The sequence below is a fragment of the Gekko japonicus genome, unplaced genomic scaffold (genome assembly GCF_001447785.1).
Source record: "Gekko japonicus isolate JY-2015 unplaced genomic scaffold, Gekko_japonicus_V1.1 scaffold1580, whole genome shotgun sequence".
NCBI classification, from domain to species: domain Eukaryota; kingdom Metazoa; phylum Chordata; class Lepidosauria; order Squamata; family Gekkonidae; genus Gekko; species Gekko japonicus.
This window is the reverse complement of record NW_015173719.1, coordinates 197246-216257: the sequence shown is the minus strand read 5'-3', so window position 1 is coordinate 216257 and position 19012 is coordinate 197246. Positions and strand designations below refer to the sequence as shown.

Below are 19012 nucleotides of genomic sequence, written 5' to 3'. Positions count from 1 at the left end.
CAGTACTGGTCTGGGTCCGTCCTGAATACCTGCTTGTGCCTGAGTTAGCCTAGAGAACAATTAAGGTACCAGTCCAGTCCAAAGCTTTGGACCACGGTGCACTCACAAAACTATGTGCAAGCAACAATATCCTCATGAATTTCAATGGCAAGGGTATCTCAGGGTGCAAAGCTTGTGATCGGTTCTCCACCTGATCACCCTGAGGTTATCAGGGAGAAAAATCTGTATTTAGAAATCAACTAATCTGATAGTTCCTCCCCCACCCTTTTCTGGCAAGTTATATGCTGCAAATGACTAACGTGAGTATGTGTAGGGTATTAAACAAACCTGTGCGGAATAATGGCTTTCCAGGGCTTAACTGAAAGGCAATGCATTACCTAACATGCCTCTTGTGCGGAGGAGTTCCATCCATACACTGGAGCTACTAACTTAGATTGTGCACTAGCTGGAAAGGCAACATTACAAATGGGCCCTCTGCCTATTTCAAGATAGTCTCCCAACCCACTTCCACCTCATATTCTTATAACAAATACCCCGGGAGGGCGGGGCAGAAATTTAATAAATCAAATCAATCAAATTATGTAATAAACTGGATGCAAAAGTGAGACCCCTCCGCTAAGTTCTCTTGATAGGGTATGCAATTTTAAAGATGATAATATAAACAGCGACGTTACTATTCGTTTGGGTGGGTTGAGCAGAATCTAATGTAAGTACAAAAGAGAAGAAGCTTCCCTTGCCAGTGTGGTGTAGTGGTTAAGAGCAGCAGACTCTAATATGGAGAACCGGGTTTGATTCCCCACTCCTCCTCCACATGAAAGCCACTGGGTGACCTTGGGTCAGTCACAGCTCACCCAGAACTCAGCCCCACTTACCTCACAACGTGTCTGTTGTGGGGGGAGGAAGGGAATTGTAAGACACTCCGAGACTCCTTCAGATAGTGGACAGCAGGGTATAAACCCAGCGCTTCTTCTTGGGGAGAAGATCCTCAGCTGACCTGAACTCATGCACAACAGGGGAGTGCTTAGCTGCTTCCTCTCCTCCCTAGGGATGCCACGTCCCCCCGGGGGGCGGGGAAATTCCCACCCGGGAGGCCCGTTCCCCGCCGCAGCCAGATCGGGCCCCCGGGGGGAACCCCATCCCCAAAGCACGTCACATGGAAGTTACGCAAGCACGTCGGGGACGTTGGGGGCGGGGCTCTATGGTTTTCCCTCGGATGATTGTGGCCCCGCCCCCAATGTCCCCGACGTGCTTGTGGCGCGCACGCACGCACAAAGACTCCCGGAGCAAGGCTGGACTCCCCCGTTCCGGAACAGGTAAGCACTTGGTAACCCTACTCCTCCCTCTTATTGCCACATCTGTGGCGGCTGGAAGCAGGAGGGAAAGGTGGCCTTTAGGCCCGAGCTAGATCCAGACAAAATGAACTGAACCTTTTAGCTGTCTGCCCTCCCACTGATAACTCCAACAATGGACTGGAACTCAGTCTCAGCAATAAATAAATTTCAACACAAAACTATGTGAACGCAAAATAAGTCTGGCTAACAATATATACGACATTAAACTGTTTTCCACAGTCTCAAAGAACAGATCTTAATCATAACAGAACTGTATGGCCAGTACAGAAATCCCTACCTGGTTGTTTGGATCTGTGAGGTATCTCACCACGATAGGCATAAGATATTCTGAAAAGGCTGTAGGAAAGTTTGGTCTGCTCTCTTGTAGAAAAATGGCAATAGGTGGTATCTGTTCCATGAGTTCTGTCCGTACAGTAGGTTCTGGGGATTTTTTTTTTTTAAGTGAAACAGCTTTAATCAAAGTTAACGACAGAAAATACAGGGTTTTGATAAAGAATATCTTATGTTGCAAAACCATAGAAGAATCAGGTAAGTAAACAACGTTTATGAAAATGTTCCATATCTTTTAGGATATCATTACTTAAGCACAGCAAAATATCATTTTCTGCAACAAAAGTCTAATTGAAACTTATTTTCACATAGGGGAGCTAAATGTACTTGGCAAGCAGACCGTGCAAATGTCCAAATCAAAATGATTTTCTGGGCACACACAGATGGGCAATGCAGACCTGCTCCACCAACTCCTCCCAAGAACTTCTTTGAGAAAATCCAGTGTTTGTGGATAGTTAGGCCGATGTGACAGAAAGATGAACAGGAGGGAAGCCAAACTGATAACTGGCTGAATGGCTGGGCTGCGCAGGGCAAGGCAGTGAGTTCTGACCATTCAGACCGGAGGGGGGAAAGAGAAACTGGAAGTCTCTGCTCTATCGGATTTAAGAAGTCTAACATTAACGGATGTAGCACTTCTGACCCTGCAACTAATTTTATATTGAAATACCCATTTCAAATCTTTACAAAAGAGTTCTTATTCATCTCTTGAAGAAGTGAAACTGTATTATCTTTATCGCCCCAGAAAGTCTTTTGGGACAAAAAGGCAAATTCCTCACCTACCTGCGATAATACAAATTAACACTTGTTAAAACTGAAAATCTCACCTGTATCTTCTGACAGCCTGACCACTATTGCCATTACCGTCAAGTAATCTTCATCATTATGACTGAAATCTCGAAAAACATCAAGTAGACCTCTGGCAATGATTTGCCTGTAACCAAAAAAAGGATAACTTAACATACTCTTTCTGGATTTCATTTTTTAAAGTTAATTCAGACACTGTGAGCAAGGTAAAACACAGTACAATCTGATTTAGTTGAAGGGGTGGGGAACCTGAGATGTCTGCATAATCAAGACTGTTACGTTTCTATTTGTCCCCCATACTTGTAGCTTGGGGAATTAAGATAGCAAAAGTCCCGTTACATAAACTTTGCTCCTCACTTTTCCCTTTTCAGAAAGATATAAAGACACTTTTTTTATATGCTGACATACTCAGGAGACGTTATAATGATGTCTTAAAGACATGTCAAGATGAAAACATAATGTATCTACAACTCTACCTCTGGTTATGCTCCAGAAGCATTTGAGAAGATGTGGAATTATGCATATGAGCATGCTGTACAGAGGAGCAGTGCAGATAGTCATTCTGTGAGAAGATGAATGTGCAAGGGACTCACATGCGCCAATTATACCCTTGATTTCTAGAATGTTCTTAACCGTGGTTCGCCATGATAGGTAATATACAATATGGCTTGGTAATATACAATATGGCTTGGAAGTTGTCTCTAACTACTGTTGGCCTGATTTGGCAAATTCAGGTTAGAGCAACCCAGAAATGGAACAGATAGTGTGTAAGCAAGAGGGAAGCGGGAAGCACGTGAACCCACATAATATTTCCTGTCCTCCAAACCATACTTTGAACTGATCCACTATTAGCTACGAAGCTAACAGCACTAGACCAAAGAGGGGAGGATTACTCCACTCTCACATCAGCTCTGTCATCCCTACATCAGCACTGCATGTCTGGGAGCCAGTTCAATGTGGAGTCATTTGGTTCTCATCCATCAGCTCACTGAGGGTGGCAATATGGCTGCCACTGTGATGCTAGAAAGAAACTCCTTTGCCCTTAACATCTCCAGCAGTGGAGTCAAAGGCAGCAGTAGTTTGAGTATCCATGTGGTGGTGGTGGTGGTGATGGGGACATCCTTCTTCCCTCTATGTTCTGCACCTTTCATATTAGCTGCTACACCTATCATCATGCTGTAAGCAAAGGACTGGTCTGCTAAGCTCAGTCCAGACTTGCATTGAGACAACAAAGAAGATGCTACCTGAAAACTGCTGCTCTAACCAGAAGTGCTAAGGGCAAGGTTCAGCTTCCAAAAAGCCATCCAAATGTCTAGCACTGTGTAGCATATGGGTTACCTAGATCCACCCCCATGATCTTCATATGTATCAGAAACACTAGAACAATAAATCCTGCTGCATGATCCATTTGGCTATGTGGAAAGTCTCCCAGGGGCTCTGCTGACATATCAAAGCTCTCAATGAACCCCACCCCCAACTTCACCCCAGATAGGGTTGCCAACTCCAGGTTGGGAAATTCCTGGCAATTTGGGGGTGGAGCCTGGGGAGTACGGGGTTTTACAAGGGGAGGGACTTCAGGAGGGTCTAATGCCCTAGACACCCCCCTCCAAAGCAGCCATTTTCTCCAGGGGACCTGACCCCTGTCATCTAGAAACCAGTTGTAATTCTGGGAGGCCTCCTGGCCCCAGTACACAAAACGGTAGTCACCAGCATCGCTCTGCCCCCTTCCGAATTACAACAGCAAGCTAATAGAAGATAATCAAGGAGAAAGCCAAGTGTCCATATGGGGGGGGGAGAAACCAGAGAAAGACATGATAGCAAAAAATAGTAGCTTCTCCACCCTTTCCCAAACATGGAGTCTCTAGCCCCCTCTAGAACAGAACTATCAAGTATATGACTTTAAAAATTAAAAAAAAAAACCTTCTCAGCATTATTAAACACAAAATAAAAACTGTGATTAAAATCTGTGATAAAAAAATTTTCCCACACGGAACTTCTATCTATGAAAAGGTGAGAAACATTCACAGCATAAATAACATCAGCATAATTATTTGCAGTTATATTTGTTACCTGTTGAATATATTATCGCTAAAAGCATATTTTTCCAGACGCGCAAGTGGAGCCAAGTTATCCTGCCCTGGAATGTCCAAGAACGCTGTTATCCTCATGCTATCACAATCTGGTCCATAGTCTTCGAACCCAACTTGAAGGGAAGGAAAGTAGGACATCAGCAAAAGGGAAAATAACACACACACACACACAGCACTAAGTATGCCTCACTTGAGCCTTTGAAAACTGATCCACATAAAAATCAAGGCTGCCAACTTGCACCAGCTTTGAGATTTCTTAATGCCTAGACCGGGCATCCCCAACCTTTCTGATCCTATAGGGACCTCTGGAATAGTGGCATAGGGTGTTGGGCAAAATGACAAGCCGGATGTCACAGGAGGTGGAGCCAATCACAAAATGTCAGGAAGCAAGGTCATACATAACTCTAATAGTAACTCTTCAACATTTCAGGCAGAAGCTCTGTTTAACAGGATGCCTTTTAAAATGAACATATTGTCTAAAAATATTTTCTTGTGTACACAGTTTACCTGCAGTCACATAACACACTTCCTTGTGCTATGGCGGCAGCTGCTACCAAAGCAACTTGTTAAAGATCTCCACAGTCAATCAGAACTCCAGTGGCCAATGAGAAGCCCTGCTGGACAAAAGCCTTACTTGGTCCAGCCCACTTTCTAAAAATACTTGGCGGGCACCAGGAAAGGCGTCAACAGGCACCATAGTACCCACAGGGATCACGCTGGAGACCCCTGGCCTAAACTAATGAGATGCATGATAAAGGTTGAGAAAATTGGCATGTTACTTAACCCTCACAGGTGAAAAAGGGCCATAACACTCAAATGAGAAGCCAAGAACTGAACCTACTAACCACTTCTTTGAAAACGAACAGCTGAAACCCAGGACAGACTTGTGATTTTTAATAAATAGTGCTGGGGATTCGGGGGGGAAATCACAAAAAGCTGTGCAAATCAGACAACATGTTTAAAACTATTAACCAGGATTAACCAGAGGGGATCGCGGGGGAACGCAGTTCCCCCGGGTGAGGTGCAGGGGGGCGGGGCACATGACGAAGCCCCGCCCCCTGCTTCTGGCCGCCCCGCTTCCAGCCCTCATTCAGTCAGGAGGAGGCAGGAGAAGAGGGAGGGTAAGTTGCTTCCTCCCCGCCTCCCCCCACCCCTGCCTGCCAGGGGCCAGGGAGGGCCTTGGCAGGGCTTCCTCGCACTCCCGCTGGCCTTGCAGGTCCACCGCCGGGCCCCTGATGTTAGGGGGTGTGGCATATGCTAATGAGTTATGCTAATGAGTTCCCCTAGCTCTTTTTCTATGAAATGACCCCGGGGATTAACAATACCTTAGGGCAAGGACAGTTTGTCCATCCATACTCATGTGTATAGAAGAGAAGGAATCCACTAACTCTTTGGGAAACACAACAGAATCACCAACATCTGCTGGCCATTGGCCGCTCTAATGGCCAATAACATTCACGTGTGTGGAAAGGGGGATAGGCAAATGGTGCCATTGGGACACTTGTTTCCAGGAAAGATGTACAAACTAACTGCAATGTAATATTTATTTGTTTTTCAAATTTATGTTCCTCCTTCCCTACAAATGGGCTCAGGGCAGATCACAACAAATAATTGGCCATTTGGCATCAGAAAAAACACAATAGTAACTAGTTAATTAAAACAAGGAATTCAAAACAAATTGCAGCAGTTATTGCACAGTCGCTAATACTGATGCCGCTGGACTCTCGGTTGTTTTAATCCGGGCCGCGTGGAAGTGGTGTCTTCAGCGGGGGGGGGCCGGTGAGACAATGTAACTACTGAAGTGAGGTAGCAAACCTTAATAGAGGAAAGTCAAGAGCTAGATATCAGTTTAAGGCGTGGCAGTGGTGTTCAAGATCCATGATCGCTCAGTGCTTTATTGCTTGAAACTATTATTCATTTTCTAAAAAGCACAGTTCATATCTCATCATGGAAAATCTTAGATCTGAATAAATTTTTCCAGGGGGGCCAAGTCATCATGGTACTTTCAGCAATAATTTTATTAGAGTGTGTCCCGGGATTTCTCAGTGTAACTGCTAAGATTATTTATCATTTTGCATGGCAATGTTTTTATTGTATGATATAAAAATAAATGTGCATGAATTGCTGGTTTCTAGGCAAATTTAACTTTAAACCTTTCAGTGGTAATGGATGAAAGTATTTCTTAACCAGTGGCTTTCTGGCTTCAAGGTTCAATTAAATCAAGCTTTTCAAACTAATAATCCGATTATGAGAAACTGAGGAAGAAGTTAGTATTAGAGGTTATTTTGCTGTAATGATGGCAACCAGTGTTAGTCCTATAATTATTTATACACTACAACAGCTTTGTTGTAGCTTTAATAAAATTACAAGAAACTGTGAAGAGGTTTTATGGTAGCAATAGTTTAAAAATATGGTCATTAAAACACAAAAACACTGATGGTTGAAAAAATGAGCCTGGCTTTTACATTTTTGGAATGGCTCCTAAAGCCAAAGAAAATTGGTCAAGGCCTGGCTTAGACATAATGCTAAACTGTGGTTTGGTGCCACATTAATGAACTATAAAGCAGCCTCTGACTCCCATTCTCTCTTGGCATACTGGGAGCTAATCTGTTACTTACTCAATACATTGTCGAAGGCTTTCATGGCCGGAGTTCATTAGTTGTAGTAGATTTTCCAGGCTGTATGGCCGTGGTCTTGGCAGAGAGTACGCCATCTTTTTGTGTTATACCTCTGAGGATGCCAGTCACAGCTGCTGGCGAAACGCCAGGACCTACATTGCCAAGACCACAGCCATACAGCCTGAAAAATCTACAACTAATGTTATTCATTTCCAACTAAGCACACTTTGCTATTACACCAAAACCAGCACTGAAAACCTGTATGGCTAGCAAGAAAAAAACAACTTACAGTTTGTAATCCTGGCTTGTAGCCAAACATGAACCATAACCAGTCAGCTCAGAGGTAATGGCAAACTATGGTGTGATGCAAACTAGGAAGCAAGTCATTTGTGATGCACAAAGAGAGAAGGGAATGAACGGGCTCAGGACCCTCTCACACCCGTTCTTATAGAGACAAATCATGGTTTGGCATTATAATTTGTGAAATCTATTTGCTTTGTTTACAGTCCGCCTTTGTCACTGAGACTCAAGGCAGATTACAGGAAAAATACCTCCCCCCCCCAAAAAAAAAAACACCAGTATAGACAGACAACAAAACAATCAATGAACAAGGCAATACGACTGGATTACACAATTTGCAAACAATGCAAACAGTAAACTAAGGCAAGGTGCCCTATAAATAACACATAAAACTGGATATAAAACAATATATAAGGTATAAGACAATGCAGTAAGAACAGAGTATGCCAACAGAAACACTGCGATGGATTACATTTTATTTAGGTATAATCGTGCCCTTCTGGATGGTTCCATTTTACTAAAATTCTAATCTCCAATCCAGAATATCCTCTTGAGCTCAAACCATGTCATTATTTTAGTAATTTCTTTATTTAAAATAGTTATATGCCTCCTTTCTGTCACATGCTTAGGGGTGCCATCTCCAGGTTGGGAAATACCTGGAGATTTGGGGGGGGAAGGGTGGAGTCTGAGGACAATGGGGTTTGGGGAGGGGGGAGACTTCAATGGGCAATATCATAGAGTCCAACCTCTAAAGCAGGCATTTTCTCCAGGTGAACTCTGGAGAACAGTTGCAATAGAGGGAGATCTCCAGCCACCACCTGGAGGTTGGCAATCCAAAATACACCCAAAGCATAATCTTTATAATAAGCCCGGTAAAGCAGGACAGTATTTTTATCCCCATATCGCAAACGGGGGTCTGTCTTCAGCTATTTATTTCATCTACACGCCACTTTTCTCCACAATGGGGACACAAAGCAGTTGACATCATTCTCCTCTCCTCCACTTTCCCCCACAACAAGCCTGTGAGTTAGGTTAAGAGTGTATGACTGGGCCAAGGTCACCCAGTGGGCTTTTACATCAGAGTGGGGATTTGAATCTGCACATCCTAGCGTAAAACTCTGCCCAATACACCACAGCAGCTTTCATGTGTTGTTGTTGTTCAGTCGCACAGTCGAGTCCGACTCTTCGCGACCCCATGGACCACACCAGGCCCTCTTGTCTTCCATCGTTCTCCGGAGTTTAATTTCATGTTCGTTGCATCGATAACACTGTCTAATCATCTCATCCTCAATCCATAGGCAGTCTATCAAATCTAGTCCCTTAAACCTATTCTTCACCTCCACTGTATATTCATCAGGGATGTCATCTAGGTCAAACCTGAATGGCCTTGTGGTTTTCTCAACTTTCTTCAGTTTAAGCCTGAATTCTGCAATGAGTCGCTCATGATCTGAGCCACAGTCAGCTTCAGGTCTTGTTTTTACTGACTGTATAGAGCTTCTCCATCTTTGACTGCAAAGGATGTAATCAATCTGATTTTGGTGTTGCCCATCTGGTGATGTCCATGAGTAGAGTCGCCTTTTAGGTTGTTGGAAGACTCGAGCTGCGGTTAAATGGAAGCAAACAGCTGGGCCTGGGTAAATGATGGAAGTCACATAGTAGTGGCGTCTAGTGGCTGCTGCCAGGCCTGGCCTCAACGAGTCCTCCCTCAAAGGCTAAAACAACCCTGGAAGTGTCTGCCCCCACCTTTTACTGACAGAAACAAAAGCTAGATACAGTTGCAGTTGCTTAGCAACGGCCACCGAGGTCTCAGAGGGCATTTCTTTCTTAAAGCTACAGGTGTTGCTTCTACTATTGGGGGAGCGAGGTTAACTTCCCAGTGTTTTTGTTGTTTTAATTTTTCTGCAAACCCAGGGCATTTCTCAGGCTTGTAGGGAGATCTGTCTTGTCTGTCCACAGCCCCAAGTCTTCAGATTTAAGTATCTACAGATGGGACCATGTTGAGAATTACATATGTGTATGTATTTTTCCTACATGCACAGAGGCTTCTTCACCTGACCTAGGTATTTCTGACTGAGACATAAGAACATAACAGAAGCCAATGTTGGATCAGGCCAATGGCCCATCCAGTCCAACACTCTGTCACACAGTGGCCAAAAATACCAGGTACCATCAAGAGGTCCAGCAGTGGGGCCAGAACACTAGAAGCCCTCCCACTGTTGCCCCCCCAAGCACCAAGAATACAGAGCATCACTTGCCCCAGACCGAGAGTTCCTATTTATACCTTGTGGCTCACAGCCACTGATGGATCTCTGCTCCAATGTTTATCCAATTCCTTCTTGAAGCTGTCCATGCTTGTAGCTGCCACCACCTCCTGTGGCAGTGAATTCCATGTGTTAATCACTCTTTGGGTGAAGAAGCACTTCCTTTTATCTTAGAGGGAGCTTTGCTGGCAACTCCAGAATGATACACAAGTCAGTTACTTGGCCACAGTTGGTGAGTGAAAACAAGCTTAACAGGAAGATGCAGCAGAGCCAGTATTCTGCCACGGTTCTCCCAGCCAGAAACCGAAAGTGTGTGTGTTCTCTCTCTCCCTCCCCCCCCCTTCCCCCTCCCCTTTCACTCCCGTCTCCACTGGCAGAAATACAAGAGTTCTCAGACCTAATAAAGAGCCTGCAGGTATAAAAATGAAATAAATCTGTCCACTAGTATATTGTCCAAATCCAGCAAGTGGCTACAAAGTGCTGGAACTCAAGAACATATTTAACACCCTTCTGAGACCAGTTCAAAGAACCGCCTGGCACTGCAACTTCTAAACAGTTGTATTCCTCTAAGCCCATTGAAGTTAATGGACTTGGAAGGGTATAACTCTTCTTAGGATCATGATGGGTAGCTGTGCCACAAATTGTGTTAATTTTTTCTGCTTAGGATGGCACTGTGAGAAACTAAAAATATTTCATATGCCTATGTCAAGCTTCACAGCTTAACTAGCTACACAGCTAAAGCCTGGAAGCTACAAAACCCACAGATAGCCTAAAAGGCTGGCAACCAACTTTACCCAACCTGGCTTTTAAATTTAATTCAGAGCCAAAGGGATGGGATGGCCAGAAGATAAGGAGATCCGAAAGCCAGAAATACACACTAGATGTGAGGGATGCCAATAAGGAGAGGTAGGATATGGCAGAGCGAGATGATAAGAAATGACGAGATTGTGAGTCAAGCTTCTGCCAGGAAGAAAGGGCTCGTTATTGGCAAAGTTGTGGAGGAAAAAGCAGAGGATTTGTCAAAATGTGTCAGGACAAGGGAGAGAAATGCTTAAAATGTGCAGGAGGAGCTAAAGGTCGAGGCAGTGTATTGGCTAGCAAACCTGCTGACAAACCAATGGCAACCTCAAATGAACTTTTCCCTAAAGAAGAGAGTAAGAAGGGAGGGGAACCAAGCTTTCAGGCTCCTGCTTCTGAATTAGTTGAGTCTAGTGCCCGTAACTGGCAGCTTGCTTGCTTACTTGCAGCCCTAACTTGCTTCCTTTGCCCTTCCCTTCACCACCCCTGGCTCCTCAAAGACACTGCCATGCAACTAGGGACAGAACCCCTGCAGAAAGAGCACATGCAACCAGATAAAGCACACTGTTGGCACACAGCTGTTGTCTCTCCATTCTCAATTTCCCCCTCACTTTCACCTGACAGCACCCAGAAATGGAAACACAGACGTGGATAAAACACCACAGCTTGCCCTGGTCGTTGCCTTTGCAATCCGTTTCTCCAAGCGCACAAACAAGACAGCAACCAGCGTCAGAGCAGGTTACCCCACCCTCACAAAGTCCCGCTCAGCAGGCCAGGCACTTTAGCAGGGCAGTCATCCTCCCCTGTGGAGTTCTATCAATATATTGGGCCTTCATGGCAACACTTGGTTTCAGTTTACTTTGGAAGATCAGAGGGACATGCAATAATAGCAGGGCTGGGGCTCAAAGAAACTCTAGCAAGTGCAGCAGGGGCAAGATTTACCTGCAAGCTGCACGACTTCTTTCTCAAAAAGATGCAAGCACAGAATGGCAGCAGCCAACACAGCCCAGAGCAAGCAAGAAAAGCATGCTTTAAGGAGAAAAAGGTTAATTATCAAAATAAAAAGCCAAAAATAAAAACGGTTGGGGAGACCCGGTGAAACTCGCCATACACTAAATCCAGTTTAAGCCACATTTCCCTAGGCAATGTGCAGTTCTGAAAGCAGGAAATGCTGCTGATAATACCAGCGCCTAAAGCAGCAACTAATGCAAAAGAGGGAAGGAGTCCTGATCCCATGCCACAGCTTAGCTGAAATACAATGATGGAACATTTCGAGAGAAAGGTAAGCAGAAGAAAATTAAAAACAACAGTAAATATGCCAACCAAAGCAGTCAATACAACAGCCACTTACCTGGCAAGAAAGGCTAATTACCCAAGCGATTAGCCTGCAGCAAGGAAGAGTGCTACTTTCACGCCAACAGGATACCTCCTGTATCTGAGGCCAATATAACAACAACTGCCAATACTAGTCCAACATTTACAGCAAACAGCCGGCATTAGCTATTGGCAAATTTCTCGTCCCAGCACAATAACTCTGCCTTCTTGCCCTTGTTCTTAAGTGAATTACTGTAACCTACTTAAAATCCCGCCTGGAGGGTTTGAACTGTTTATAAATATGACTGCTCAACAGGCACTTCTGGAATAAGATGTTGTAACAGCAACAAAGAGAGAAGTGTATTGATTTTGTACGCTCTCGTGGCATGGAAGGTTTCTTCAAGCATCTTCTTCTGAGGTATCTGGAACCTATCAGAGAGTTCGCTTCGATATAACTGGGAGTACGTGATTGAGTTATCTAGGCTACTAAGCCCTGTATAAAGAAAAGATAATCCTGTGCCAAGATCTGTCCCCAATCAACATACATTCCCAGGAAGAAGATTTCACCCAGCCTTCCTCTCAATTGTGGCTATATCAATGTGTGGCTTCAGTGGAGTATCACAACAAAGTGGCCTTGTGAATCAGTCCTTCAGATAAACATGGTTGCAAAAATGTGCTAGATCTTTAGAGAGCTTATCTCAGTGCTTAGGGATTTGCTGGAGCCATGTAAACTTGACAGTTCTATTTTATCTTGTCATATAATCACAAAGTTTGACAGTATTAAGTTTTGAGTCGTTGAGCCTCAACTCTTACAACCTACAGTAGGAATGGTCAGTTTCTATATTCCCAAGTACTACTCTATATCCAGACAGTAGTCCAGCATGAGGAGGTAGGGTTGTTTAAAAATGTGGAATACTGGAGCTTTCTCTTTAAAATAGTCTACATACAAGTATGTTGGTAAAGCTGAATCTATGGCTCTTAACATTAACTAATTAATTTTATTTAAAACATTTATTAGCCACCATTCAACCGTGCAGAACTCAAAACATCTTACAATATAAATAAAACAACAATTATAAAAATACATAGAACACCATTAATTAAAAATTACAATTAGAAGTCACAGACTGCTCCGCTTTGCAAACACACACAAACACTATACAGTCCTAACATGTCTAATACCAAAATACCAGAAACTGGCACAGTCTCTAGGATCCAGCCCGTCTCCAGGAGAGGTCATCCTGCATATCACTAGAATATTCATTACTGTGCCCACCTGAGTGATCTTTTATTGTCCTATTTTATATTCTTTAACTATCCGAGCTCTGCAATGTGCACAGTTGTCAAGTTATGAATATTCATTTCCTACATACAAACGAGGACATTTCCTTTTTATTTGGTGAAAACTAAAGTGTGCTCTCCCTAGTAAACTATCAGCCCTTCCTTCTGGAATGTTCTGGGCCCCTAGTTGTGTTTAGGCGCCCACCTGTTGTTCCAGGGCAAACAGCAAGCCATGGTTTGGCAATATGTAAACTGAGCCACTGCTCATGCTCTTCCCTGGCAAGCTCAAGAGTTCACTAGTGCTTAGGGCTATCAGCACAGCTTTGGCAAATGCCAAGACATTTTGAGGAAGGTGCCTGAGGAGGGCAGAGGTTGGGAGGATGTGATGTCACTTCTGGGTGACGCTCTGGCGATTTCCCCTAATTTGTATGGTAAAGATTACAGAGACATGGGGAAATTCCTAGAGTCATTTTCCAGCCATTTCCCCCCCTTGCTCCTCAGTTTCTCGAGAGTGCAGATTGACCTGTGAAGGTACGTAAATGGCAAGCCCACAAGTACCTTCCATTTTAGCGCAAAAAATTTAATAGCTTGATGCTACATTCAATCCAACAAACTATGGCTTGTGCTTCTTCTCCAAACTTGTTTTGATCATACTTAGCAATCCTGGTTGGAAGGGAAGTGCAAGTGATAGTTTGCCAGTCTGAACAGAACAGCAAACTGTGCTTTGTTCCAAAACACACTGGTGAGTGCACCACAGGAAGAGGGGGCATGCCAAAAAGGGTTTATTTATTGCTATCCCAACTTATCTCCTTGGACTCAAGGTGGCGCACAGTGTGGCAGTCATGGGCATGGATGAGGTTGAGATGACAGAGCCTGCAGAAACCACAGCTGGCCCCTCTGAAGCAGAAGAGGAGGATAGCTGGCAAGTGACTGTAACAGCAGTCTTCACACCTGGCCCAGATAAGAAGGAAGAACTGCAAGATGAAAGTCCTCCTGACTCACTCACACGTGTGACTCGTTTAAGGGAGCGACTGCGGCAAAACTTAGCAACCAGGCGAAGAGAGGCCAGGCTACAAGGGAGACACTCAGCCAGCCCGGAGTTCTAACAAGAGCCTGGCCGATCGTGCAGCTGGCTAATTGGTAGCAGCATTTAACTCCACACTCTGGGCAGTACTCTTCGTGGAAGCAACAAGTCAGCTTCATGCTGCTAGCATCCACTCCGGCTCGGCTCTTGCACCTAGACCTTCGGAACCCCTGGCTTTGGACTTGGCTCTGTGTTCCTGGCTCCTGACCCAGCTTGGCTTTGGACTACGTTTCTGGTTAGTGATTTGGACTTGGCTCTGTGTTTCTGGCTCCTGACCACGGCTTGGCTTTTTGCACTTTGCACTGTCTTCTTGGCTTCTGACCATGGCCTGTTCTGGACTCCCTTTGACTGGCACCCCAGCCCGCGACAGTGCCATTCAAGTTGCAAAGGCATAAATTAACAGAATTAAAGCAGATTAAAATATAAAATGTACCTATTTAAAAGCATTCGGATTGAACACAGCCAAGAGCTAAAACACGTTGGATCTGCCAACTCATAGGGCTTTAAAGATAATAACCAGCACTCTGAATTGGATCCAGAAGCAGATACGTAACCAGCGCTTCTAAGTTTTTCCTTGCATGGTCAGATTTCCATCCTTTGTATTCACTGCTTTTCCCAAGTATTTTAAAAATGTTCTCAATATTTTGCCTAGTACCTACACTGAACATAAGCCTTTGAAAGAGGTCTCTCTACTTCTGAGTGGCGTTGTGAGCAACAGCTAGTGTGGTGCAGTGCTGCACCTTAGAACGAATCTGGCTAGACTAAGGCATGCCCTAAAAATTCAATGGATGACCTTGAGCCAGTTCTTTCTGTCCTTCACAAGGTTACTTTGAGAACAGAACAAAGGGCAGGAGAACTACCTACGCCACCCTCTGCTCCATGGAGGAAGGGCGGGATAACTGTCTACTAAATAAATACTGATTAAGTCTTAGAAACACTTTATAAGTTGACTCACCTTCCGTTTATTTTCCATGATGCCTAAATCTCTTTAAATGCTGCCAGTTATCCTCCATCCTACTTTTACACCATCCTTTTACTTCCTCAGTGTCATTTATCTACAATAGTTACATACAATCTCTTTAAAGATTCTTTACTTAACTGTATAGGTTCGTTATGCATAACTATTTACTTATGTCTATTAATAAATATTTACTTATGTCTAAGGCTCTAGTCCTGCACAAAACACTGAGGAAGTACACCGAACCAGTCAGTACCTAAGTTATGACTTCTCAAAGGCAACCATCAACTTTTGATACAGCAACCAAATTGGCTACAGTGCCAGTGGGTCAGATGGAAATCAGGAAGACGGAAGAAGCAACAAACAAAACAACTGCAGGAGAAGCAAGAATGAGAAGGGAATCCGAAAACCATTTCAGCCCCTGCTCAGGACACTGCTGTCCCCAAAGTCTACAGTGCAGATCAATGGTCACCCCCCCCCCCCAAGACTGCAGGGTCACGCAGGAAGAACCAATGAGGAAGATGAAGGACAAACATTCAAACCATTTACTTGTATGGAGAAAGCAGAAAAAGTGAGCAGTCAAAACCAATGAGAAGGATTAACACTTCCAACACGCATATACCAAGATCCTGCTGTCCCTAGAATTTAGATCAGGGGCACATAAGATCCCTCATGCACTCGTTCCCATGACTCACAGTAAAACCTAAGCACAGTTACACCCTTCTAAGTACCTTGAACTCAGTGGGCTTAGAAGTGTAACTCTGCTTAGGACTGGCACTGCCGGACCCTTCCGTTTCCCTATACAAGGCAGTGGGACCAGTACAGATATCCTGAGGACTGTTTGCAATTAGAACAGTATTGCAGCAGCTTGAGTTACAAAAACAGGCTTTTAAAAAGTTCCCACCATACAACTCCCTAAAGTGCTTAGAAGTTCATGGAGGATAGATCTATCAGTGGCTACTAGCCATGGTAACTAACCTTCAGAGGCAGTCAATCTCTGAATCCTAGTGCCAGGAGAAGAGTTGGTTTTATACCCCGCCCTTCACTACCTGAAAGTCTCAGAGTGGCTTACAATCACCTTCCCTTCCTCTCCCCACAACAGACACCCTGTGAGGTAGGTGGGCCTGAGAGAGCTCTGAGAGAGCTATAACTGACCCAAGGTAACCCAGCTGGCTTCATGTGGGGGAGTGGGGAATCAAACCCACTTCTCCGTGTTAGAGTCCTCCCACTCTTAACCAGTATATGGAGCAGAAGTCCATCAGTGGCTATTAGCCACAATGTATAAATAGGAACTCTCAGGCTGGGGCAAGTGATGCTCTGTATTCTTGGTGCTTGGGGGGGGGGGCAACAGTGGGAGGGCTTCTAGTGTCCCGGCCCCACTGCTGGACCTCCTGTTGGCACCTGATATTTTTGGCCACTGTGTGACAGAGTGTTGGACTAGATGGGCCATTGGCCTGATCCAACATTGGCTTCTCTTATGTTCTTATACCAAACTGTTGTTGGACCTCCCTGTTGCTGGACCTCCAGAGAAACTGGTTGGCCACTGTGTGAGACAGGGTGCTGGACAAGATGGACCACTGGTCTGATGAAGGGCTCTTCGTATATTCTGAAGTCTACATCATATTGCTGTTACGTTTTAGCCCATAACTAGGGAATATGACTACTGAAACAAATGGGAACCGGTGGCTTTTTCTCTCCCCCCCGCTATTTTATTTTTCAAGTCACAAGACTGTCACTAAAATAGCTAGAATTGGCAGCTTGTGCATAGATGTCATTATAAATGGAAACAAGAAGTGCTGCATAGTTATTTTTTGCTCAAGTTCTCCTTCCAACGATATGAGCACCAGCAATTTTGAATAGAGCAACCATATCAAAAATGAAACAGAGAGGTTAAACAGGACATGACTAAAATTTGTAACCCTGCAGTAACATATTACTTCTGCAATTACCAGTAGAATTTACAACATGTGTTTGATAGGACAACTCTGTCTAGAAGAACAGGGGTGAGAGCATTAACAGGATTTAAAAGCACAAGTCTTTCAGTAAGATACTAAAGAATCAGTTATTCCCTAAAGTGGAAGCCTCTAGCAATACTTCCGCAAGGCATTTTTTAATTCATCCCATTTGTTATTTTTAAATTGGTTTCCTGCCCTTCTTCCAAAAAGCTCAGCATAACATGCATGAGTTTTTCAAAATTTCATCTCACAAGAACCCTGTGAAGTAGGTTAAGCTGAGAGAGAACAACTGACCCATGGCCACGCATTAAACTTCATTACCAGGCTAGAATGTGAAGCTGTATCTGCTCAGGAAACGTGAAAGAGCTTTCAAATTTGTGGCTTGCCCAGCCACAGAAATAATCTCCACGATTGCTGCATATTTTAGGTGGCAAGTGATACAACCCTACTGCAAAGATGATCCAGATGGTGACCATCTCTGAAACCTTATAGCCATCATGCAAGAACTAGCCACAAGGGTGCACTTCAACTTCCGAGCCTACTTTAAGTGCTTTATTCAGTTGCAGGACAAGGTTGTTAGTCTTGAGGAGTTTGCAGGTCACTAGATAATATGCTAAAGGCACACTAACTAATCCCAGTTTATCAACTGCGGGTTTCAGCACCAGAAATCCAGGATTGGTGGTCTTTCTTTGGGGCCAATTAGTTCTGTCAGAGATGTTCTATATTCCCACAGGTCCCTGCTTTCAAGGCTGTTGATGAAGAACAGCAGCAATACCAAGCGCTAGCTGTTTCTGAAAGAAATCCATATGCAACGAGAAGCAAATGAAGTAATTTGTACAGTTATCAGGTGTAGCGGTATAAAATCCAAGGTTTATGCAAATGAGCCCTTGCATAAGTCTGTTGATCTACCTTAGCAATAAGCATCCTTGTAAAATCAAGACTACATATACACTGCCGAAATTACTAAACATAAGGGTGGAAAACCAATTAAAGTTTCTAGAGCAAGATTAACACGAACCTAACACAGCTTTCTTGCCTCCACCACTGGACAGCTCCTTCATTGACAATTTCTGCTACAGACTTTTTCCAATATATTGGAAGGTGCTTATATTATATTTGCCATGTACTTAACAATACTAACAGAACCAGGGGGGGAGCATTTGGATTTTTAAAAATTGCACCTGTGCAGTATCTTGTTGACACCCTGAATTAATGAATCGTGTCCCTCCATGTTTCTGGTCTGACCCAGAAATCTGTATCTATTCACCCTCCACACTGCAGAAGAGCACTTATATGGCTTTTACAGAGCTGGGGATTTTCTGCATATTTGATAGAACGGCAAAACCCAAACAAATTCTTAGCACCTCACCCAGTCACCCGCTCTTAAAGTCTGCCTCTTCCCCTTCTTATTTTCTAACAGGGCATTAGTGCATTCGTGCATCTTTAAAAACTAAAGGCAAACCAAAACGGGAACCTGCAATGACTATTTAAAAAAAACACCATAAATAGGATTCCAATATCCTAAAAATGAAGGGGAAAAAAGAAGTCTTGACATTTTCAGCCTAACCCCCTCAGTACGGTTACATTGTCTACACACCGTAAGCAAATTGTGAATTGGTAGGAGACTGCTTACTTCCAAGCAGTCGGTATTAAAACCATGTTGTTCAAAGAAACATTATGCTCAATCTACTCTACTCCTAAAATGCATTCCTTTCCCTAAAATCCAGCAGTTCCCTTCAACCGAGGGGCGGGCAGGAACCACAGTCTTTTACAATCCACTTTCCCCACCCCCCGGGGGGGAAGAGAATAACAATTTTTTGAATTAAAAAAAAAAGGAAACGTGATGACGACACGACACTTCTTTTGT

The 19012-nt window shown here is 44.0% G+C and overlaps 1 protein-coding gene across 1 annotated transcript in view; it reads right to left on the bottom strand.

The window, feature by feature from the left end:
* Nucleotides 1-19012, bottom strand: part of LOC107120621 (serine/threonine-protein phosphatase 4 regulatory subunit 1-like) — a 50758-nt gene that overhangs the window by 31278 nt on the left and 468 nt on the right. Inside the window, exons 3-5 of the mRNA XM_015423353.1 lie at nt 4557-4689; nt 2507-2613; nt 1630-1772 (exon numbers count right to left, since the gene is read on the bottom strand). Coding sequence (XP_015278839.1) covers nt 1630-1772; nt 2507-2613; nt 4557-4689 — 383 coding nt within the window. The remainder of the gene's footprint in view (nt 1-1629; nt 1773-2506; nt 2614-4556; nt 4690-19012) is intronic.